General features: G+C 35.4%; 1 protein-coding gene across 1 annotated transcript in view; it reads left to right on the forward strand.

The window, feature by feature from the left end:
- Nucleotides 1–23,373, forward strand: part of HSD17B4 (hydroxysteroid 17-beta dehydrogenase 4) — an 84,791-nt gene that overhangs the window by 42,090 nt on the left and 19,328 nt on the right. The window contains exons 15-17 of the mRNA XM_090276616.1: nucleotides 2,968–3,039; nucleotides 4,765–4,868; nucleotides 6,982–7,047. Coding sequence (XP_090132742.1) covers nucleotides 2,968–3,039; nucleotides 4,765–4,868; nucleotides 6,982–7,047 — 242 coding nt within the window. The remainder of the gene's footprint in view (nucleotides 1–2,967; nucleotides 3,040–4,764; nucleotides 4,869–6,981; nucleotides 7,048–23,373) is intronic.

A 23,373-nucleotide genomic window follows, 5' to 3' on the forward strand; every position in this document is an offset into this window, starting at 1 on the left:
AAACTTCAGAAAACCAAGGTTTGACCAATATTTATAACATCTTCATAAAACACACTAGTTGATGAGACTTAGGACCTCAAGCATCAGGAGGCTGATGCCAACATCTCTGTATCTCTTAAGAGCTCATTTGTTAGCTCCAGTGGTACTATCATATGTTGATTTACCACTTCTTGTGGTAAAAATATAAACATAATTGCATAGAGTGCAAGAAACTTAATAGCGACACTTTATTTTCTATCCTGAACTAGAACATGTACTAGTCCAGGGTATGCTGGTTTCTAGATTTTCTGGGTTCAAATGTTTGATCTTTATTATGTTCGTCCTTAATATCTTTCTTTTTTTGACTCACTACTTTCTCAAGATGATTTCTCTTTTTAGGGCAAAACAATACTTTATTTCATCAGGAAAGTGAGATTGATAATGTTACTAATCTCTGACAGAATATATCAGTATATGTAAATGTGTTGTGAACAGTTAAGCATTATGCAAATTAATTATTATGCCAAATTTCCCAAATAAAACCTCATAGAATTGTGATTTTGATTGTTAGGGTAGATTTATCCATTTTCTCCCAAAGTACTCATATTTAAGTGGGTTTTAATAAAATTATAAAATAATGTTTTCATTATAGAAAATTTGTAAATTACAGAAAACTAGAGGAAGAAAATAACTTTGTAATTATTCACTCACTGAATATTTATTAAATACCTATTTTGTGCCAGGCATTTTGTTAAGGGTTGGTCATATAACTATGAAAAAGACATTATCTTTACTTTTATGGAGCCTTGAACCTGTCTAATGATGCATAGAGATAATAGGTAATGATAAGCGTTATGTAATACATTATAATAGGGTAAGTATAAGTTTGTCACAGGAGCACATAGGAAAACCTGGAACTCAACTTGAGGGGTTGAGGAAGGCTTCTTGGTAAAAATTAAATTTAAATTGAGACCTGAAATTAGCAGTTAACCATGTTAAGAGGAGATTGAAATGTATTTCAAGCAGTGGGAATACTCTGCAAAGGTTTGAAAGTGAGAAAGAGCATTGACTGTTAGGGGAACTGAAAATAGTTTCAGCTTCCTTAAAGACAGGTTGGGGAGGGAAGCAAGATATGAGAGTAGAGAGGTAAAAATGGTCTTGCAAAGCCTTGAAAGTCAGGTTAAGAAGTTTGGATTTATTTAAAGACAATAGATAGCCACTGAAGGACTATAAGCAGGAGAGAATTATATGATCAGATGTGGACTTTAGAAAGCATCAGTCTGCTTGGAATATTAAAAAAATGAGATAGCAGGAATATGATTTCGTAAGAGACTTGTAATAATCTAAGTAAGAGGCCATGGTTGATTGGATAGGATTGTTGACATGAGGATGGATGCAAGTGAAGGAATTGCAGAGCTAAGTAGAAAGTAGGCCTGGTGTTTGATTGGACATGAAGTTGATCATTTGGTGATATCACCAATTCATCAGCTACTTTTTGGTTGCTTGGAGTAAATGGAGTATAGAAAGAAATTGGTTCTCTGCCCTCATGGAGCATATAACATAGTGGGTGAGGAGGGTAGCCAATAATCAATAACCACACAAATTGTGTAATTGTGTAAGTGCAACTACATTATAGAGGAACGGACTTGAAGAGAGATTTGGAAGAAAGATTTCAGCTAGATGTAGAGTTAGGCAAAGAAGGAAAGAGAGAGCATACGAGACAGAGCCAGAGGCCTGTGTAATGGCCCTTGGGATATGAGAAGCATGGATAAGGAGGAGCAGAGGAAGGTCAGGGTGACTGGAGGGCCTGGTAGTGGTGGTAGGAAATAGTATCATACAGACCATGTTAGGGAGCTTTATATTTATCACAAGAGCCTTGGGAAGTGCTGGGGAGAGGTTGGGGGTGGTGGTGTTGGGAAGAAGCAGTTAACTGCATTGTCAGATTTGACTTTGGGAAAAATCGCCTTAGACATGTACAGAGCAGAGTGGATGTGCAGGCACCTAGTTAAGTCTGTTGTGGCAGTTCCAGTGGAATGATGGTAGGTTGCATTAAGGTGATAGTGGAGATGGAAAGAAATGGGTGGATCTGAGAACTATTTAGCAGGTGAAAGTGGCAAATCTGGATATCATCCTTGGCTTCTCTTTTACCATCTTTCACATCCAGACACTTACTAAGTTCTTTGATTCTCTCCCTTCAATACATCTGAAATCTTCTATCCGCCTCCACCTCTTTGTTTAGTCTACCGTGTCCTCTCACTTTCTAAGTTTTATTTCTGCCTCCATTCTTGCTCCCTTTAGGTCTATTCACCACACTGCAGCCAGAATGATATTTCCAAAATACAAATGTGTCTTTCACTTCCCTATTAAAAACCACAGATGGCTATTTATAGACTTAAGGATAAAGTCAAAATTTTTAGTATAATCTAGCTTATTTTATAGGTCAGTGGTGGTGCTCAAGTTTCTGGTTTGGGCAGCACAGTGGATAGTACCGTTCTTTCATACAGGGAGCAAGTGAGAAAAGCAGATTTGAGAAAAAGATAATAAGTTCACCCCCAGACAATGAAGATCCATCAGGACATCACTTGTTAAATGTTGGAAAGAGGAGTCCATAAAAATACACAATAATTAGAAAGAAACAACATCTCATTGAAATCTAGTAGAGATTTGAGAAGGAATGGGGTAAATAGTATTGGCTGTATATTTAAGAAATGTTGGATGATTGAACATTGTTATTTTTTAAAATTTAATTTATTAGAACTATTGATGTTTCAAATTTAGTGACTCAGGTATTCTGATTGCCTCTAATGTTGATTATTCAGCATTATATTGAAAATGATTTCAAACCATACTTTTTAGTTTTGCTTAACTTACAGTGTAAGTTATGTTAAATTCTGTCATGTCTTAACATATTAACTTATGGTTTTTAACACTGTATTTACTTACTTATGGTCTTTAAAACAGTCTATTTATTTTACTTTTTCATTTTAGGAACATTAAAATGTGAAGCAGTTGTTGCCGATGTCCTAGATAAAGGATCCGGTTTAGTAATTCTTGTGGATGGTAACGCATTTCTAGTTCTTATAATAATATTGTTAGATTGATAGGCTTTGTATGTAACATAATACTACACCATAGAATTGATTAGTAAGTTTACATTTGTCAGTGTGTGGGAAAGCAAGATAAGCGCTCTAAAATGTATAAACTCTTAGAAAATAATAAAGGAGAGGATGAAGGAGTAGATTGGGGAATGGGTCGGGAGAGTGGGGCATTTCAGGGAATTTGAGACAATATAACCAAAGTACAGAAGAAATGTGGCTGATTTGGAGAACATTGAGGAGAATTATACTTGCTGGAGTATGTTTTTGACAGGAAGGAATACACAGACAGTCCTCAATAGATAATTAGGCAGTATTGTATATATAGTTTTCTATGTTAGCTCTTAGGTACTTAGAACATATTTGACCCCTGAGTCATTCTTATAAATGGTAGTTAGGTTCCTAACCTTCCACATTTAAGCCTATTGAACTCATAATATGATTTAAACACCATAGCCACATTATACTTGCAGTGGAAAAAAAGATTTTAGTAGTTTAATAAATGTTGGCATACTATTAATTAAACCTAAGCTGTAGCTACATTGCTTTAAATTAATTTATTTTAAAGTTTAAGAACAAAAGAAATAGATATTGTCAAAATTTTCAGAAATAATGGACAGTGGAAAGTTTAATATCTGATACTTGGAATATAGATGTTATCTTTTTTGTTCTAAATACATAGGAGGTTATACTGTATATACTATTCTGGAAACTGCCTTGTTTTTACTTAATAATATATTGAGAACACTTTTGATGCTCTTAAATATTCTGCTACATTGTTTTTGTTAACTCACAGTATTTCATCATATGTTGGTTATGGTTATCTTTTCTGTTCCTCTCTTTTTGTCTTCCTCCTCTTTTCTTCTTTTCTCGATTTTCATATTGTCTTGTCATTTCAGATGTTGGCCAGTATTTGGCTGCAACTTTCCTAGTTTTCTTTTAGACTTCTGACCATCCTACCAGATGTAATATACCACAGAACAAAAGTTCTGCAGTAACCTTAGCTTTAACTTTTACTGTTTCTCTTGACTCAGTCCATTCACTTAACTATAGCTTGGTACTGTGTAATAATGTATTAAAATTTGTAGATTAAGTATAGATGAAATTTGGTATACAGTTTCTTAGGTAATAAAAACTAAAATTTTATTCTAAATAAAAATTGTTATGATTTTCCTTATTTTTAAAAATAATTGGCATCTTTTGTCCCAGTACTCTGATTGTTCGGACTATGATGGTGAGCAAAGCAGCCAAGTTCCCACCCTCCCAGAGCTTGTCCCTTTTTTCTCACTTATTTCCTGTTTTACATTCCAGCCTCTTTTTGAGTGCTTTGTCAAACTGTTTGAAAGTTTGAGTGTGGGGTTACCTGAACTTTATAGTGGGATTGTTTGAAATATTTGAGATGGAGAGAATTGAAATATGAAAATTGGGGTGGTTTAAAAATAGGTGAGAGAAACTGCTATTTCATTGTGAAGGAAGGATTTGTGAACATATTCTGTCTGCCTCCCAGGAACTGGTAGTGAGTGAATTAAAATGAATGCATTGTAATCCAAATTTAAGCATCTTTAAATTGCAAAATCTTTTAGTAATTGCATTTTGTTTTTAAAACTTTTAAAGGAATTGTTGATCATATATTGGTTAACTAGTTACATCTTTTGATAACTTAAAAATTTTTTTTTCATTTACTTTTCAGTCCATTCTTATTCTGGGAAGGAACTGATATGTTATAATCAATTCTCTATATTTGTTGTTGGCTCTGGAGGCATTGGTGGAAAACGGACATCAGACAAAGTCAAGGTAGGCTATGACTTTATAAGCAAAATATACATGTAGTTAAGGATCCTTATTGATATTTCAAATTTACCATTTTACCATATGTTTGTCTCTGGTGCCTTTGGAGCTGCTGCCCCAGCTCTGGAGCTCAGAGGGACTGGGTCCAAGTAAGTCCATGCACTGGCCCTTTAAAGAGAAATGCCAGGGACTAGCAGCCCTTCTTCTGAATCAGCCTAAATCCCCACTGGTTTTTACAGCTGTAAGTGTGGGGACTTCTCTTCCTGGCACTGGAACCCTGGGCTTGCCCAGTGTGGGGCTGGGACTCCCTGCTTCTCAGGAGGGGCCTCCACAGTCTAGAGATCCCTCCCAGTTTTTATCTGCCACACATGGGTGTGTGATCAGCCTGTTCTGTGTCTCCACCACTCCTACCAGTCTCTCTGTGGCTCCTTCTTTAAATCCCTAGTTGTAGGACTTCCATTTAGTTAGATTTCAGAGGATTCTGAATGATGGTGGTTCTGTAGTTTAGTTGTAATTTTGATGTGGTTGTGGGAGGATGCACGTACCACACTTAACTATGCTGCCATCTTGACTGACGAGGTCTGACTTCAGTTGGATCAGATCTTGGAGCAATTTATTTAGCAAGACATTGTTTAAAACAGTAGAGCAATCATCTGGCAGTTATTGGAGCCCATCTTCTGGGTGTGATACCAAAAGAGTCAGACAACTAGTGTAACACATTAGGGAGAGACTGTCACAGAGAGCCCCGCTAAAACCACTGCCACCTCAGGGTGCAGCTTGCCAAAGGCTGCACTGTCTGAGGAACATATCACAGACTGCACACTATGGGAGAAAGTAGACTTAACTAGAATAGGGTAGCCAAGTCATTAGTAAATAAGTGAATAACAAGAAGCCCAGAAAGGACAGATAATTAGTATCCAGAGTTACTACAATGTATTATCTAAAATGTCTGATTATCAGCAGAAAATTATAAGACGTGAATGAAACAGGCAAGATAAACAAAACAAAACTGGCACAGAAACTGCTTTTGTGTGGACTTAATAATAGACAGAGACTTCAAAGCAGCTATTATATGTTCAAAGAACTAAAGGAAGCTATGCTTAACCCTTTGAGTGCCATGCGTAATTTGATATTTGGATCAACATGAGAAAAAAGTATATCACTATATAGCCTGAGGTACAAAAAAAGAGAACAAAACATAAAATACAAATTATTTCATTGTTATTTATATTTATAGCCATCGGAAAAAGAGTCGCTAGGAGCGACACTGGCACTTTTGGGAAAATTCATCAGCGTTGCTCACAGCGATGTTGGCACTCAAACGGTTAAAGAAGTAAAGGGAAGTGTGATGACAATGACTCATCAAGTAGAGAAAACCAGTAAATAGAAACTATAAAAAAGAACCAAATAGATGTTCAGGAGCTCCAAGTACGATAATTGAAATGAAGAATTTACTTGAGGGGCTCAACAGTAGATTTTAACTGGCAAAAGAAAGAATCCAAAAGCTTGAAGATATTTCTAGTCCATCTTTATGAATATCTGTCTGAAGGACAGAGAAAAGGTGAAGGAGAAAAAAAGAATGAAGAGCCTCAGAGAAGCATGGGATACCATCTAAGTAATGGGAGGGCCAGAAAGAGAGGTGAGAGAGAATAAAGCAGAAAAAATAATTGAAGGAATAATGACTTTGATGAAAAACATTTATCTACACATCGAAGAACTTCAACTCCAAATAGACTATAAGTGCAAAGAGATCTGTACTCTTTTAAAGAACATTTAAAGATTAAATAAATTTAGATGTGTATTGTTTGTCTAATTTTTATAGCTTTCATTATCTTTTGCATTCGGAAAAGAGTCTATCTTTTCTACTTTGTGGCCAAGAGAATGGATCCCGTTATACAATTTCTTTCATTAAACAGGGAAATCATAATGTAGATGAAGCTAGCAGTTATGAAACTTTAAACATCATTATCTCCTGAACATTAAATATTTTTTAAAAAGTTTGTCATCCAACTTGCAAATTTTATTATTTTAAAACTTGTTGTTTATCAAATACTAAATTGGGTAAAGAGACTAACAATTACTTGTTAGTATTTAACATATGATTTTTTTTTCATTTCAGGAAGCTGTAGCCATACCTAGTAGACGTCCTGATGCTGTATGTACAGACACCACCTCACTTAATCAGGTAAGATTATATTTTTGAAAAGTGATGAAGCCACCTGACCTCTGATACTTTTTAATTTATAACTCTTGACACCGTATAATTTTTTGAGTCCAAAAGTAATGCCTGTGTCCCTCAACATAATAAAAAAATACTTCTGTGGTTGGAATTTATTCTTTCTAAATTTTTATTTATCAATTTTTTTTCTCCATTTGGTATCAGAAGGTAATATAGAATTGTTTTTCATTAGTCAGTCAAAAGCATCATGCTTTATTGGTGATGAACTGCATGCCTTAGAGAGATTGCCATGTTCAGTAGTGAAGAATTTTATGAAAGCTTTAGAGAGCAGGATAGAAAAGAATACACAGGTAAATTTTAGTACTTTCCTGTATAGGGAAAGAAAGCTGAGCTTCATTGCTTGGAATCAGATTATATTATGCTAACTTTAGGAGATAGGCAAAATAAAGCATTTTAGAAGGGGTACGTCATTTAATCTTTTTTTTGTTTGACATAAGTAATTTGTTTTCTGATGCTAGATATAAAATGCCCTGTCAGTTAACAAATTCTGTGAGTATGTAAAGACTTATTTAAGAAACAAAAGGTAGCCATAAAGATGAGAAAAACAACTTTGCCTTTGAGAGACCTGAAGATTCTTTCCTAAAGTGGCCAGTAAGACTAACTATGCAGAGATAGACTAGAATATGTAAAGCTCTGCACTTACGCTGTGAGTGAGCATGTAATGACAGCATATAAAAAGCTACTTTTTTGATGCTAATTTTGATATACTTGCCTTGAGAACTTCTGCAGGATTTATGTTTGCTACAAATAGAAATATAATTTCATGAGCCAGAAAAAATTGAGTTTGGTACACATTAATTGTATTTTTCTACATTATGTAATCAGATGATTAGTTTTTGCTTTTAAATGTTTTTCCAATTTCTATTTCTTATCCTTTTCTTAAGAATGCACCTCTATGTTTAATTAAAGCGGCATAGTGAAATTAAATTTTTTAGGGCACTAAAGGACAGAAAAGCCTTCATGGTTTCATAGTGCAGAAAATCCACCAATGTTCATTTTTTATTCTTGGGTTTTTGAAATAATAAAATGTATTTGCTATAGATAAGAAAAACTGAATAGTTTCCAAGGCTTGAATTTCTACACATAGTGGTAGAGAAATTTTTCTTCTTTACTTTTTCAGATGAATAGAGCTTTTTGTTAGCTTTTAGCAGATTTGACTATTTTGCTGCATGACAGATATTAAGTTAACAAATATTTTTGTACATGTAATGAGCAGTCACCATTTGACAGAGATTACTGACCATTTTTATCATATGGTCATTTGAGAATATGATGAAAGCTACATACTGTTTCTTCAAAAAACATTTTGCATAAAACTATGCATAAATTTCAGTGGATTTGTGGGTTTTTTAAACAGGATCTGTGCTGTAAGACATACAAATCAGTAGAAGACATGTGATCTCTTGCCATGGAGCTGAAAGGCCACTCAAGACATCGATAACTGAATGGCTAGGGCACCTGTTTCAAGTAACGAATGATGAAATACAAGGCCTTGAAATGTAGATCAAGTGCTGTAGGCATTCAGAGAGGAGAAACTTATTAGGGAATGATATACAGAAGGGTGTGGTAGGAAAGATGCGGCTCACTGAACTAAAATGCTATATAGATAGATCCTCTCTTACCAGAGATGTAGGGCTCACAGGGTGGCTGGAAGGGGATAAGAAGTAATGATAGCAGACTGTAAGAGCATGATGTGTTCAAGTAGTGAGAATTCGAGTATTTACATTGGAGAGTAGTGGGAGGTGATTGTGGATGGGCATATTTTAAAGGACAAGTGGAAATAGGAAGGACTATGCCATTATAGCATAAACTTTATGATAGGTATATCAAGAAATAGTGCAACTTTTGAGTCAGTAAGGAAACTGGCAACCATATTTTTAGCTTTACTAATGTCACTTCTGGAATATTGTATTTATTGTCTTTAAGAGACTTCATTTTCAAGCTGGTATGAGATTATAAGTGTACTTTATAGTTTTCATAATAAATAAAAAATTCATCTTCAATAATCTAGGTAGAACAAAAAGTAAATATGAGGTGTTAGTCCTTGCATTTGGGGAGAATGAAAACAAATATCTGTAGTTTCCCCCCATACATGTACTGCTTACTCTAACAATTACTATTTTAGGTATCATCATTATTAAATAAGTTATTATTATTATGGTTATACTATTATAGTAATTATTATGGTTATACTTTAATAATGTTATAATATTATTATAGTTATACTATACATGAAAAGATAATAAAGATTACTGAACACTCCTAGTAGATTTTTTAAAATCAAGCAAACAAAAAACACCTAAGGAAAAAATTATAAGTGGGCTTGGCTAAAGAGCATGTCACAACTGAGTGAGTTAACCATGATGACAGCTACTTAGTTATGAATGTAAATTTTAGGGAGAAACTTTCTCAAGTTGTTGGCAGGGTATCAGTAATAGTTTAGAAATAGAAGTGCTGAACTGTGGGAACTGTTACACTGCAATAAAATTATTTACTTCATCAGGAAGCTCGTGTGTCCCACACTGTTCAGGGTGTTTAAAATATAATCAAACTTTATTCCTGAAGAGCTCACAGGCTAGCAAGGAGACAGATGGACTGATTTATCATGTGATAAATGAGGGAATATATAAATAAAATGCTATAAGGAGAAAGGACTAGTTAGCACTGGGGGGAAATTTTCTCAAATGAGGTGATAATTGAGCTAGAGGGGAGTTCACTAGACTGAATTAGGACTTATTGAATTCATATTTTGTGGTAAAAGATTTAAGAATTATCTATTTTTGCTATATGTGTTTTGAGTTTTAATTAATAGTTATATTTATTCAAACAGTTTTTCTGAACACAAAATGTGCATAGTTATGTCATAGTAGAAGAATTTTGTGTCATAATTGGTTTAACCACAAGTTTCTTTACTGCTAGGCTTCTCTAGAGCCTTTATTATATTATTGTCCATTGTGAGCTGTGGATCTTCAAAAGGGATACATTGCGTTTCTGTGGCCACTCCCTCCCCCACCCCCACAGCATACCTAAACACCTTTTGCAACAGAATTATATGAGACATAGTTTGAGGAACGATGAATTAAAATATATTTTACCAAACCATGATTTATCAGTGCTCTCCATGTGCATTGTAAAATAATATGTATAATCTTAAATGAAAGAAGGAGAGACATTTGGAAAGAAAGAAAATATTCTAACAGAGTTATTATCATCCCCCCCTTGAAAAGTATGGCTTACCCATATTCTCAAATTTCTTTGGAGGTACCCTGGGGTGTTGCAAAACTAGGACAGAAGTCAGTTCAGGGGGCAAAGCCAAAGGTCATCTTGAAAGTGAGACTCTTCCAACTTAAGAGGATGCTGCTTTTATTATGTGTTAATATTAGGCCATATTAGACATTATGTTTTGCCAGTCAGATATTTCGTTTAGGAACATTCTGAAAATTCTCGCCGTATTCTGACTTGAGTTTTGGGGGTTGTATGCTAATGTTCTCTCCTTTGATAATGTCTGATTATATGAGCATTAGGCACTGAGGCCTTATACTATGTAATTTTAATTCATCTGCCAATTCTGATTGTGTAACTCCCAAGGAATTGTTAAGATTAAGGAAGCTGTGATCACTTTTTAGAAAAAAATATTTATTTATTTATTTTTAGAGGGGAAGGGAGGGAAAAAGAGAGGGAAAGAAATATCAGTATGTGGTTCCCTCTCACAAGCTCCCAACAGGGGACCTGGCCCTCAGCCCAGGCATGTGCCCTGCCTGGGAATCGAACCAATGACCCTTTGGTTCGCAGGCAGGTGTCCAATCCACTGAGCCACACCAGCCAGGGCATGATGACGTTTTTGATAGTTCACTGAATTTGAAGTCAGAAGATGTTGGTTTGAAATGTGTCTCTGCCAGCTTTCTATTTGAATGACCTTGGGCACAGCTACCTGACCATCTGTTGCCTCTGTTTCCTTTTTGATAAAATGAAGGTACATAGGGTTAGTGTAAGAATTAAGTGTTGCACATGAACATACTTTATAAACTTTGAAGCACTACAGAAATATAACAGACAAAAGAAACGTACCAAGCTTAATTTGAATTAACATTTTAATTTTAGTTTTTAATTTTACATTAAAAAAATAGTATGTAAAATTCAAAAGCATTGGTAGACAAAATTGGGGGAAAACTACAAAGCCCTCCATAGATTTACCATACTGAGACAATGGTTAATATTTTGATGGATATATTTTATACTCTATGCATATTCTTGTCTGCATATGTAGACATATACCATCAAACCTCGATTCTCAAATGTCCCCCACCTCAAAAAATTCATTTCTCAACCAAGTTGTAAATGGAAAAAATGTCTTAGTTGTCAAACAAAGTGGATTCTCCATCCAGCAACCCTTTCATGCTGATACATGTATGATCAATCACATGTCTCATTCAACAAACAAAGGAGATTCAGTTTTCGAACAAGCTGCTTCTCAGACTTCTGGAATGAATTAAGTTCAAAAACCAAAGTTCCACTATATGCATTTTTTTATATTAGAAATGGGTTCATCTTAGGTGTTTGTTTAGTCATTTTATTTTTATGAGATAAATTCTCTAAAAGCAGAGGTCTCCGACCTTCTTGGTACCAGGGACTGGTTTCTTGGAAGACAATATTTCCACGGACAGAAGTGGGGCAGAATAGGAGGCAGAGCTCTGGCAGTAAAGTGAGCAAAGCTTCACTTTCTCACCAGCTGGTCACCTCCTGCTGTGTGGCCCTGTTCCTAACAGGCCACAGACCATACAGGTCCCCAGCCCGAGGGTTGGGGACCTCTGCCTAAAAGTACAATTGTTTGGTTGAAAGAATTATTAAGTCTTTTGCTACATGTTGCTGTACAGAATGAGAACTAGAAAAGGTGCTATCTTCTTAGCCTGGTGAATGTGCGACCTTGTGGTAATCTAATATCCTGAATCACTTCAGAAGCTTCATCAAAGGCACATTCAGAAAAGACCTTGATGTATGTATGGAGTTATGCTTGACATTGTAATGGCATGATAGGAACAACTAGTGCTTCTTAACAAGGAGCTGGTTAAATAAACTTTGGTACAATAGTCCCTCTCTATATCACGGTTCACTTATCATGGCCTCACTGTATCACGGGATTTAAAAAAATATTATATTTAATTATTTATCATGGATTTTTCGCTATATCGTGGGATTTTGCAGTACCGTATATGTATGTTGTTAAAGTTGCATAGATTTAAGAGTGTAGAATATGTTTAAGAATTTAAGTAGTGTTTATAAAAGTGTGGAAAAGGTTAATAAGGGCCTGGGAATGGTTTATAAGTGTGTGGGAAGGGTTTATAAAGCCTTAAAATATATATAAATACTAAAATAAACGTAAGGCTCCTACTTCGCGGATTTTCACCTATCGCACGTAATACCTGCGATGTCATGGAAGATTGTATAGTTGTAAAAAAGAATGAGGAAGATCTGTGTACCCATGTAAAGGAACTTTAAGATAATGTTTTGATTTTTACAAAGGAATAAGGTATGAAACAATGTGTTTAGTATGCTTTTTGTGTTGAGAAAGAAAGAAGAGTAGAATAAAAACATACATTCATAGTTGCTTATAATTGCAAAAAGAAATTCTGAAGTGTTATATAAGAAATGGAACTGGGATTCCCTTTACACATATTCATATATATATACGCGGCAGCCGTCCGTCTCGAGAGACGATGGTGTAGCTTCTTAAGAGTCTATCTGCACCGCCGAGAATGGCTGTGCAGTCCGACTCAGGGGTGACACGGTATCTGTCTCCTCCCGTGTTGAATCGACATCTTGCGATGACGCTGGAGTGTCCTCTCCAGTGAAGCTGAAGCTACAGAGCCTGGGCAGGGTGATATGGAGGGTCTGCTGTTGCCCATGCAGCAGACCCCCCCTCTCTTCGCAGCTGAAGGATCCAAGGGAAAGACGGAGTCAATACAGCTTGGCTTCAGGTGCGCCGCAGGAGTTGCCGGTGTTGACTACAACGTCAAACCGCCTTAAGGACTCCGGCTCCGGATTTTCTATCGGGGTTTACTCCCTTAGCCTTTCCCCTGAAGAGGTATGCCGCAAGGCAGTGGAGGTTTTTTGGAATCAGAGTTTTCCTTCTCTGATGTGCCCTGACTGGAAGATCGAACCAGCGACACTTAGCTCGCAGGCCGACGCTCAATCCACTGAGCCAAACCAGCCAGGGTCATATACATACGAGGTCTGTCCAGAAGGTATCCAGCCATGTAATATGAAAAATAGAGACATTTATTGAAGAAGATAAAGATACAAGAAACACTGTACATGGGACAATGGTGCCTCTGTCCCCTTCAAAGTAGGCACCTTGGGACCTCACACAGTTCTCCCAAGCACCATCATCTGCCGCGTTGTATTTTCCTAAATCTCATTGACAGTCTGAAATCTCTTCCCTTTCAAAGGAGATTTTAGTTTTCAGAAAAGCCAGATATTGCAGGGTACCAAATCTGGGCTATCGGGTCACCTGGGTGATTTGATGTTTCACCAAAAAACTCTGCATGAGATATGATGCATAGTGGGCCCGTTATCATGATGAAGCTGCCAGTCTCCAGTTGCCCATAGCTGAGGTCTTGTGAATCATCTGAACAGTTTCGACAGAAGAGTGTTCAAGCTTAACGCAAAATTTGATGCATATTTGTTGCTCTACTTGCTCAGTCATTTTGAATGCAGTGGCCTCACAGTACAGATGCTCACCCAAGGGCTTCTACTGTCCCCAGTGACCAGTACAGTAAAGTCATCATTGTTCATGCATGTGCATTGCAGTCCACTCTTCTTGCTGCAAGGTTACATTGATTTCATGCAAACTGTTCTTGTTATATTAACAATGGCTGGACTTTTTTAGGACAGACCTCATCATACATACATATATATATATTTAATCCTCACCTGCAAATATGTTTATTGATTTTAGAGAGAGAGGAAGTGGGGAGAGAGAGATATCTATGTGAGAGAGACACATCAATTGGTTGCCTCCTGTACACTCTCTGGACAGAGATTGAACCCACAGCTTCAGTATGTACCCTGACTGGGATCAAACCCTCAACCTTTTGGTGCATAGTGACATTCCAACCAACCAATCCACCCAGCCAAGGCTGTGTGTGTGTGTGTGTGTGTGTGTGTATGTACTTTTTAAAATTTTGGATCATGTGTTTGTATTACCTTTTTATAAAATGAGTGAATGAATGAATGAGGTTATAAGATAGAAGGTAAAAGGATCATAGGGGCTACCCACTACCTAGCAAATACATAGAAATAGTAGCAAAAATTGGAAGAGTGGCCCCAGGAAGGGACTGGCAGCCTTTTTTCTTCTTTTACTCAGTTTTGTATATTTTAAAAATAATTTAAGAACAATGAAACAATTTAAAACATTACCAGATAGCAGTCCCCATTGCTTTAATAGCTGGTTTCTTTTTCATATTCACTTGTAGTATTTTTCATATGCATACATATTATTTTCTATTGTAATCACACTTTTTATATTTTTAAACTTAATAATATTTTTTCACATGAGGATCTATTTAAAAAAATGAAGGTAAGGAAGCTTTGTCTAGTACACATCCCAGAAGTGGGCTGATCTACATCAGGAGGAGATATTCCAGTCCTCTAATCTACATGAGACACACATATATGAGGGGAAAAAAGAGATTTAAATAAATATAAATGAAAGTAACATTTCTCCTGATTATAAAATAAAACATGTTCTTTTTTGTAATTACTCAGGAAAAAAAAAAATAGAAAAAAAATGACCTTTAATTTTGCCACTCACAGCATTGTAGTTCTTTTGCTTTTTAGACCTTTTTTTATGCATGTAAATATTTTAAAAAGTAAAATCATTATACATAGTCTTTTTTTCACTTACTGTAGTTTGGGACTATTTCCATGGCAGTAAATAAATTCTGGCATCATTTTTAATAGCTGAATATATATTATTAACTAACAAATGCCCCCCTGTGGTGAAATTTCTTGTACATGCATTTTAGCAGACTTGAGCAGGTATTTTTGCACTGAATTCCTAGAAGTAGAATTTCTTGAGGAAAAGAGTACAAAACAGTTAATATAAATTTTCAAATTATCCTGTAGAAAAATTGCTTACATTTATATTCCCACATACAGTTGAGTGAGAACTCCAGTTTCCTACCTACATTTGTTATCTTTGCTGGTCTTTAGACAGAAAAATCTCACTTTAAATTTACATTTCTTTGATTTCTAGTGACCTTGACTTTTTTTTATATGCCTGTTGGCCATTTTTATTCCTGTAAGAATTGCCTGTTTCTTCATTGCCTATTTTCTGTTGAAGCATTTGTCTTCTTTAAAGTAATTTTTAAAATTTCCTTATAGGCTAAGGATGTAAACATTTTAGTTCTTGATGAGTTGCAAATACTTTCCCCCAGAAAGTAATTTGCCACTTTAGTTTTGTTATCTTCCTAAATGAAAACTTTTTTTTTCCTGTAGTGTACTCACAGCTATCCTTTTTTTCCTTCTGTAACTTTTCACTTCCGTGGCTTTATATTAAGAAAGACTTTCATCCATCTCAAAGTTAAAAATATTTATTCAAATGTTGTATTTTTTGCCATTTTGAAACTTAATCTGTATGTAATTCATTTTTGTGTGAAGGTAGGCAGTTTGTTTTTTATTTCCCCTCCCACCCCAGTTTTCAATGGCTGAGTGGTTGCCTCAATGATTATTTGAGAGAGACTCTGGGTTTTTTCTAGTGGAAAAATCACACACACACACACACACACACACACACACACTCTGGGTTTTTTCTAGTGGAAAATCACACACACACACACACACACACTCTGGGTTTTTTCTAGTGGAAAATCACACACACACACACTCTGGGTTTTTTCTAGTGGAAAATCACACACACACACACACACACACACATACACACACATACACATGTGCGCGCTTCTTTATTAGCCAAGGTTTTTATCCACTTTCCACATGCGGAAGTACTTAAGGAAAATATGCAGCCCTTCCTCAAATGGTAGGGAGTGAAAGGGAAATGCAGATCAGTTCAGGGTTGGAACATCCAGGTATTTTACACAAGGTCAAAATCACTTCCTCTTACTTAATCGTCCTGTTCATCACATTTTACTGACAAGGATGTCCCTGGCTGGTTTGGCTCAGTGGATTGAGCGTCGGCCTGTGAGCTGTGTCGCTGGTTTGAGCTTCCAGTCAGGGCACATCAGAGAAGGAAAACTCTGACTCCCCAAAACCTCCGCTGCCTTGCGGCATACCTCTTCAGGGGAAAGGCTAGGGGAGTAAACCCCGACAGAAAATCCGAAACCGGAGTCCCTAAGGCGGTTTGACGTTGTAGTCAACACTGGCAACTCCTGCGGCGCACCTGAAGCCAAGCTGTATTGACTTCGTCTTTCCCTTGGATCCTTCAGCCGCGAAGAGAGGGGGGGTCTGCTGCATGGGCAACAGCAGACCCTCCATATCACCCCGCCCAGGCTCTGTAGCTTCAACTTCACTGGAGAGGACACTCCAGCGTCATCGCAAGATGTCGATTCAACACAGGAGGAGACAGATACCGTGTCACTCCCGAGTCGGACTGCACAGCCATTCTCGGCGGTGCAGATAGACTCTTAAGAAGCTACACCATCGTCTCTCGAGACGGACAGCTGCCGACTATACATTAAAATAAAATTATTTATTAAATTACCATGTTTGTTATAAGTACTATCTTTTTTGGTTTATTTTGTTTTGAAGCAATGATTTGTTATTTTTCATTACTCTGTGATCTGAGTGGCTTCTTTCACAAGTCTAGGGTCTTGTTGCTGAGTTTTGGGTGGGGTGCCTCTAATCTTTTCCATAAGGTGTCTCATCTGTATGACCACCAAGGGACCTCTATTTAGATTCCGGGAACTCTTTTCTATGTAGTTCCTCTTGTTCAGAACATATGCATTCCAGCTGTAGTCTCATAGAACTCTGATCTTTATCTCTTTAACTGGGTAGGACTTTTTTGCTGTATTTAGGTTTCCTTTCTTATACCACAGTCTGAAAACTGCCATCAGGCAGAAAGCTTTGGTAATTGTAGAAGTCATCCCTTTTGTTTCTCTTACATCAAGGTTATAATCCTGCACTGCCTACTGTCCAATGTCTAAGAACAGTGTCTGCCTTCCCCTTTAAACAAAATTTTTTCTAGTTGTTTACAATGGAAGACTAAGTCCATTCCAGGAACTCCATTTTGGCCAGAAATGGAAGCCCTATGCCTGCTTATATACCCATAGTGCTTAGTTTTCTCATTGATTACTATCTAGCTTTTCAGTTTTATTGCTATTGTCCTTTACTTTCTACTTGTTTCTTATATAACAGTTTAAGTGCCTGTTTTATTTATTTTTTGTTTTTCTTGTCTCCCTTATTGTTCCCATTTTTTGATATGCATTAATTCTACTCTTTCAGAACATTTAACATTAATATATTATTCTTTTACTTTTTTACTCATCTTTGTTTTAGTCTTATATTTGCAATTGAGTATATTAACTCTTTTGCCAAAGGTCTCCCATCATCTCCAGGTTGGATGAAACTTATCCTATGGTAGATTTCCCCAAGAAGGGCTCATGTGTAGTATTTCTCTGGCTCCTGTGTATTTAAAACTGTTTTTCTATACCTTAGATACTTGAAGGGCAGCCTGGATATGAAATCTTGAGTTTTTTAAAAAATGGTGTTCCATTATTGCTGCCTTGCTTTTTTTTTTTTAATCCTCACCCAAGGACGTGCTCATTTATTTGAGAGAGAGGGGAAGGGGGAGAGAGAAACATCAATATGAGAGAGAAATATGGATTGGCCATTTCTGGTCTGTTCCCCAGCCAGGAGTTGAACCTGCAACCTAGGTATGTGCTTCAATCAGGAACTGAACCCACAACCTTTTGTTATATGGGATGATGCACCAACCAACTGAGCCACCTAGCCAGAGGTGTTGCCTTGCTTTATTTGTTGCTTTTGAGGAGTCTGAGCTACTCTAATGACCTTTTTCTAAGTTACTTGATCTTTATCCTGAGTCTCTTAGATTATATCTTTTATATTTAAAAGCTAATACTTTTACTAGTGTTGATCATGCCAGGTCAATTTTCCCATGTAGTTGGAGGGCCTTATATATATTCAGATTTTCTTTTATTTTCAAAAATTTTCTAGGTTTATCATTTTAAATATTCTTTTTCATTGTTTTATTTTTCTTTTTTGGATCTTTTTCTGTCTTTCAACCACTTGTGCTTTTTAACTTCTTTCTTGATTTCCATTCTCTTGTTTTGTTTTCTCCTTTTTTCTCCATGCCTTTTAGAAATTTTTATTTGAGTATCTTTGCCTTATAATTTAGTCTTCATATCTGACATTTTTCTTCCATTTCTTTTTTTGAGTTTAATTAACTTTTACCTCATTTCTTAATGTTTGTTGTTCACTTATAGTCTTAGTTTTTGGATTTCAGATTCAAGGTTTTTGTTTCATATTTTCAAATGCTTGAGTGTTATATTAGAGTTTTCTTCTAGTAGTTGTTTGGTTTGAGAAAATTTCCTTTATTGTAATGTTTTAGTTTATTTTCTCTTTTTACAGTAGCTTTGTACAGATGATTACTTACCTGTATGCATTTTGTGGGTAAGTTTGATAGTTTGGGATGGCTTATGAGATTCCTTCTTCAAGGAATTCAGGATTGCCTTCTGTCAGTGTAGCAAAGAGAATTTTCTTGAGTGAACTTTAGGGCATTGCGTGGAGGTGTTTAATAAACAGTTTTTTTTTTTTTTTTTTAAGTTGTTATTGTCTTGCAGGATCATAAATTTTCTTTCTTGATTCTTTTTCCCTTCACTGTACAGTCTTCAAGAAGGAAATCTTTGTTTTATTCTCTTCTCCCCTAGAAGTGTTGCCTTTTTGGGATTGCCTTTTGTAATCCTATTTAATTTTAATGGTTTTCACTGTAGTCAAGTGTTCTAATCTTCTAGGATGCTTCTCAGTATTTTTGTCTCTCAGGTGGACTTTGTCTAGAAATGATTTTTCTTTCTTTTCCTCTTCACTCTTCCATGTTCTGCTTTTGTATTCGCTGCTCCCAACTCCCTGCCACACTCTACAGTAGCTTTGAGAGGATGTTCAGAAGATAGCTCTGTTGGAAATTGGTGTTTATGTTTCTATTTATAGGAATTTGCAGTTTTTGGTGCTCTCTGTCTTCTGATGTTGCAGGCTTGGGATCTCTGTAGTTTTGTCTGGTTGATCTGTATGCATTTTTGGAGGATGTGAAAATTTAGGAAGCAACAATTTCTGAATATTTTTATTTAGTATTTAGTTTAACTTGATACAATTTTTAAACATAAAACTAAGAACTAATGTACTCTTATATAGAAAATCCTCCCACTCACATATACTATACAAGTAAGTCAATATGTAGCTCTTTTTTTAAGTTTTCTGTATCTGTGTGTATGTGAATTTTAGTGACTTTTATTCTAGGCAGAAATGAAACAAAACAAGCTTTTAGCTTTCCTTCTGAAATATGAAATATGAAATAGAATGTTCAGAAAATAAACCTTGACAGTTTTCCTTATTAGTATTTGTAGAATGGTTATTTTGCATTATGACTGAATTTAGTCAAACATCCAATCAGCTGTCTTTAGTCATTTCTCATGTAGGATCTTTTTTGTCTTTGCTTATTTACACTGCCATCTTTAGGGAGCAATGCTATCATTGAAATAATACAACATTTTAAAATATTTCTTTAATATGATTTCTTTAGAAGAGTTGTTTCTTTTCATTTATAGAAATGGCATCTGTGGTATAAGAATACTGGTACTAATCTTAAAAATTTGGTTGTCTTACACTGTTGCTCTGGTTTTTATAATAATAATAGCTTGCATTTATTGAGGTATTAATATTTATCAGGGATAATGCTTTGTAAGAGGTTTATTAACCTCTCAGTTTTTTACATTAGAAAATTGAGGCTTAGGGTGATAATTTACCCATTAATGGCAGAGCTATATTTGAACCCAGATCTGTGTGATAACAAAGCCTGTGATTGATCTATCTTGTGTGTGATAACTTCCCCTTCATACTATGAAATGTATGCAAATGATAATGTATATTTGCCTAGTGTTTTATTATTTGTAAAGGTCTTTTAAAAATTATCTTAAAAAATTAAAATTATCATTTATCTTTTAGTAAAATTTTAGATTTTCTGTTTCTCCATATATTTCTATTAATTTTTCCTTCATGTAACTTGAAATTCTCTTAATGGATGAATAAATGGTTTTGAAAAATGTATTTTATTATTTCTGCTATTACAGTTGTCCCAGTTTTTCTCCCTTAGTCTCCCTTCACCAAGCCCCACCCCTCAACTGACACCCCTCCAAATGCTCCCCATATGTATGATTCTATTCCTATTCTGGTTGTTTGCTTAGTTTGTTTTTGTTTTTATTTTTTAGATTCTGTGGTTGATAGTTGTGAATTTGTTGTAGTTAATGTTCAGAGTTTTTTACCTTCTTAAGTCCCTTTAACATCTCATATATTAATGGCTTGGTGATGATGAACTCCTTTAGCTTTACCTTGTCTGGGAAGCACTTTATTTGCCCTTCCATTCTGACTGATAGCTTTGTTGGATAGAGTAATCTTGGTTGTAGGTCCTTGCTTTTCATCACTTTAGATACTTCTTGCCAGTTCCTTCTTGCTTGCAAAGTTTCTTCTGATGATAGTCTTATAGGTACCCCTTTGTAGGTAACTCTCTTCTTTTCTATTGCTGTTTTTAAAATTCTCTCTTTATCTCTAACCTTTAGCATTTTAATTATGATGTGTCTTGGGGTGATCCTCTTTGGGTCTAGTTTGTTTGGGACTCTCTGTGCTTCCTGTACTTATATGTCTATTTCCTTCACCAACTTAAGAAAGCATAAGGGGAGAAATGAAGGTTATGCTAAGTGCAATGAAGGAAAACCCACATGAAACCAGTGGTGAAGGGAAGGAAACCAGGGTTCAAATCAACAAATTGGAACATAAGGAAGAAATAAACAGTCAACCAGTACAGAAGGAGGAAATAAGAATTGAAAAAAAACGAGAAGCTTAGGAACCTCTGGGACAACTTTAAACTTGCCAACATCCGAATCATAGGGGTGCCAGAAGGAGAAGAGGAAGAGCAAGAAATTGAAAGCTTATGTGAAAAAATAATGAAGGAAAACCTTTGCCCATATTTTAATCCGGTTGTTTGTCTTCCTGGTGTTGAGTCATATAAATTCTTTATATATTTTGGAAGTTAAGCCATTATCTGATTTGTCGTTGGCAAATATGATCTCCCATACAGTGGGTTCCCTTTCCATTTTGATGATGATTTCTTTAGCCATGCGAAACTTTTTAATTTGATGTAGTCCCATTTGTTTATTTCTTTGTTTCCCTTGCCCTATGAGACATATTGGCAAAATATTGCCATGCGAGGTATCTGAATTTTACTGCTTATGTTTTCCTCTAGAATTTTTATGGTATTGTGACGTATTTAAGTCTTTTATCGATTTTGAGTTTATTCTGGTTTGTGGTGTAAGTTTTATTTTATTTTATTTTTGCATATATCAATTCAGTTTTCCCAACACCATTTGTTGAAGAGACACTCTACTTTCTTGTATGCTCTTGTCTTCTCTGTCAAATATTAATTGACAATACAGCTGTGGGTTTATTTCTGGGCTGTGTTCTGTTCCATTGATCTATATGTCTGTTCTTAATGCCAATACCAAGTTGTTTTGATTACCGTGGACTTACAGTATAGTTTGATATCACATGTTTTGATCCTTCCATCTTTGTTTTTGGCAGATTACTGAGGCTGTTCGGTGTTGGTCTTTTTTCTTGGTTCCATACACATTTTTGGAATATTTGTTCTAGATCTGTGAAATAAGCCATTGGTATTTTAATAGGAATTGTATTGAATCTGTATGTTGCTTTGGGTAGTATGAACATTTTAATGATGCTAATTGTTTGAATCTATGACCATGGTATATAATTCCACTTATTTGTATTCCTCAGTTTTTTTCTTCACTGTCCTAAAGGTTTTTGAGTACAGGTGTTTTACCTCCTTGGTTAAATTTATTCCTATAGGTACCTTTTTTTTTGTTGTTGTTGTAATAGTAAATGGGATTGTTTTCTTAGGTGAATAAGTGTTTTTGAATGTTACATTCTTTTGATTAATTGAGTCTTTATCATTAATAAATTACCTTTTAAAAAATAAAATAAAAATTATCATTTAATCCTTCAACTTTTACAGAGTCTTAATAGCCATTACTATGTGATAATTTTGGATTGGATTTAGTTATTTTTTGAAGACATATAAAGGGAAAAATATTGAGTTATTGAAAATGAATAATTTTAATAACTATCATATGGGGGTAATGAGGGAGGGAAAGAGCTTATTTTAAAAATTATACAAAGCATAGTAGAAAGAAAATGATACTTTCCTAATATTAATTTCTGTAAATTTAAAAAAGAATAATCAATAGTTAAGGATAACAAAATATCCCACAGAAATTAAGAAAGTCAGGTAACTGACACAGCTAGTCTTTACACAACATTTTAATAGTCCTGGAAAGATTAACATAGCAATTGATGAGAAGGGAAGAAATCTTGAGATAGACCCAAAGGAGTCAAGTTGATATGCAGATTCATTCAGTGCTTAGCTGTTTTGTGAAATTCTTCCCTTTGGTATTTATTGAAAAGTATTCTCTAGTTTGAACAATGCCCTTTTAAATGTCGGGAAGTATGATGACTTATTGTTATTTATATCTTTCTGCTAATTTTATCTTGTCTAAGTAAAGAAGTGGTGTGAAAATCTAGACTAAGCAGAAGTTTTGCCTTAATGGCAAGCTACCAGTCTCTCTTCTTGCAGGATGAGCTGATGCTCAGGGTTTACTGTACCAGGAGAATGAAAGTTTGTGTGAAGTTTTTGCTTTGATGCTTATGTGTCTAGATTGTGTTACAAGCTTCAATTTAAAAAACCCCATTAAGAAAATTGGCATAAATTTTGCTTAGTAAGAAGCTATAAACATTTATCTTATTTTCATGGTGTTTTTTTTAATAGACTTTCATTTTTTAAAATGTATTGATTTTAGAAAGAGAGAAAGGGGAGGGAGGGGGAGAGAGGGAGAGAGATTTGTTGTTCCACTTACTCATGCATTCATTCATTGGCTGTTTCTTGTATGTACTCTGACTGGGGATGGAACTTGCAACCTTGGCGTATTAGGATGCTGCTCTAACTCACTGAACTATGCGACC

Source organism: Furipterus horrens, unplaced genomic scaffold (genome assembly GCF_987537825.1).
Source record: "Furipterus horrens unplaced genomic scaffold, mFurHor1.1.pri manual_scaffold_5, whole genome shotgun sequence".
NCBI classification, from domain to species: Eukaryota; Metazoa; Chordata; class Mammalia; order Chiroptera; family Furipteridae; genus Furipterus; species Furipterus horrens.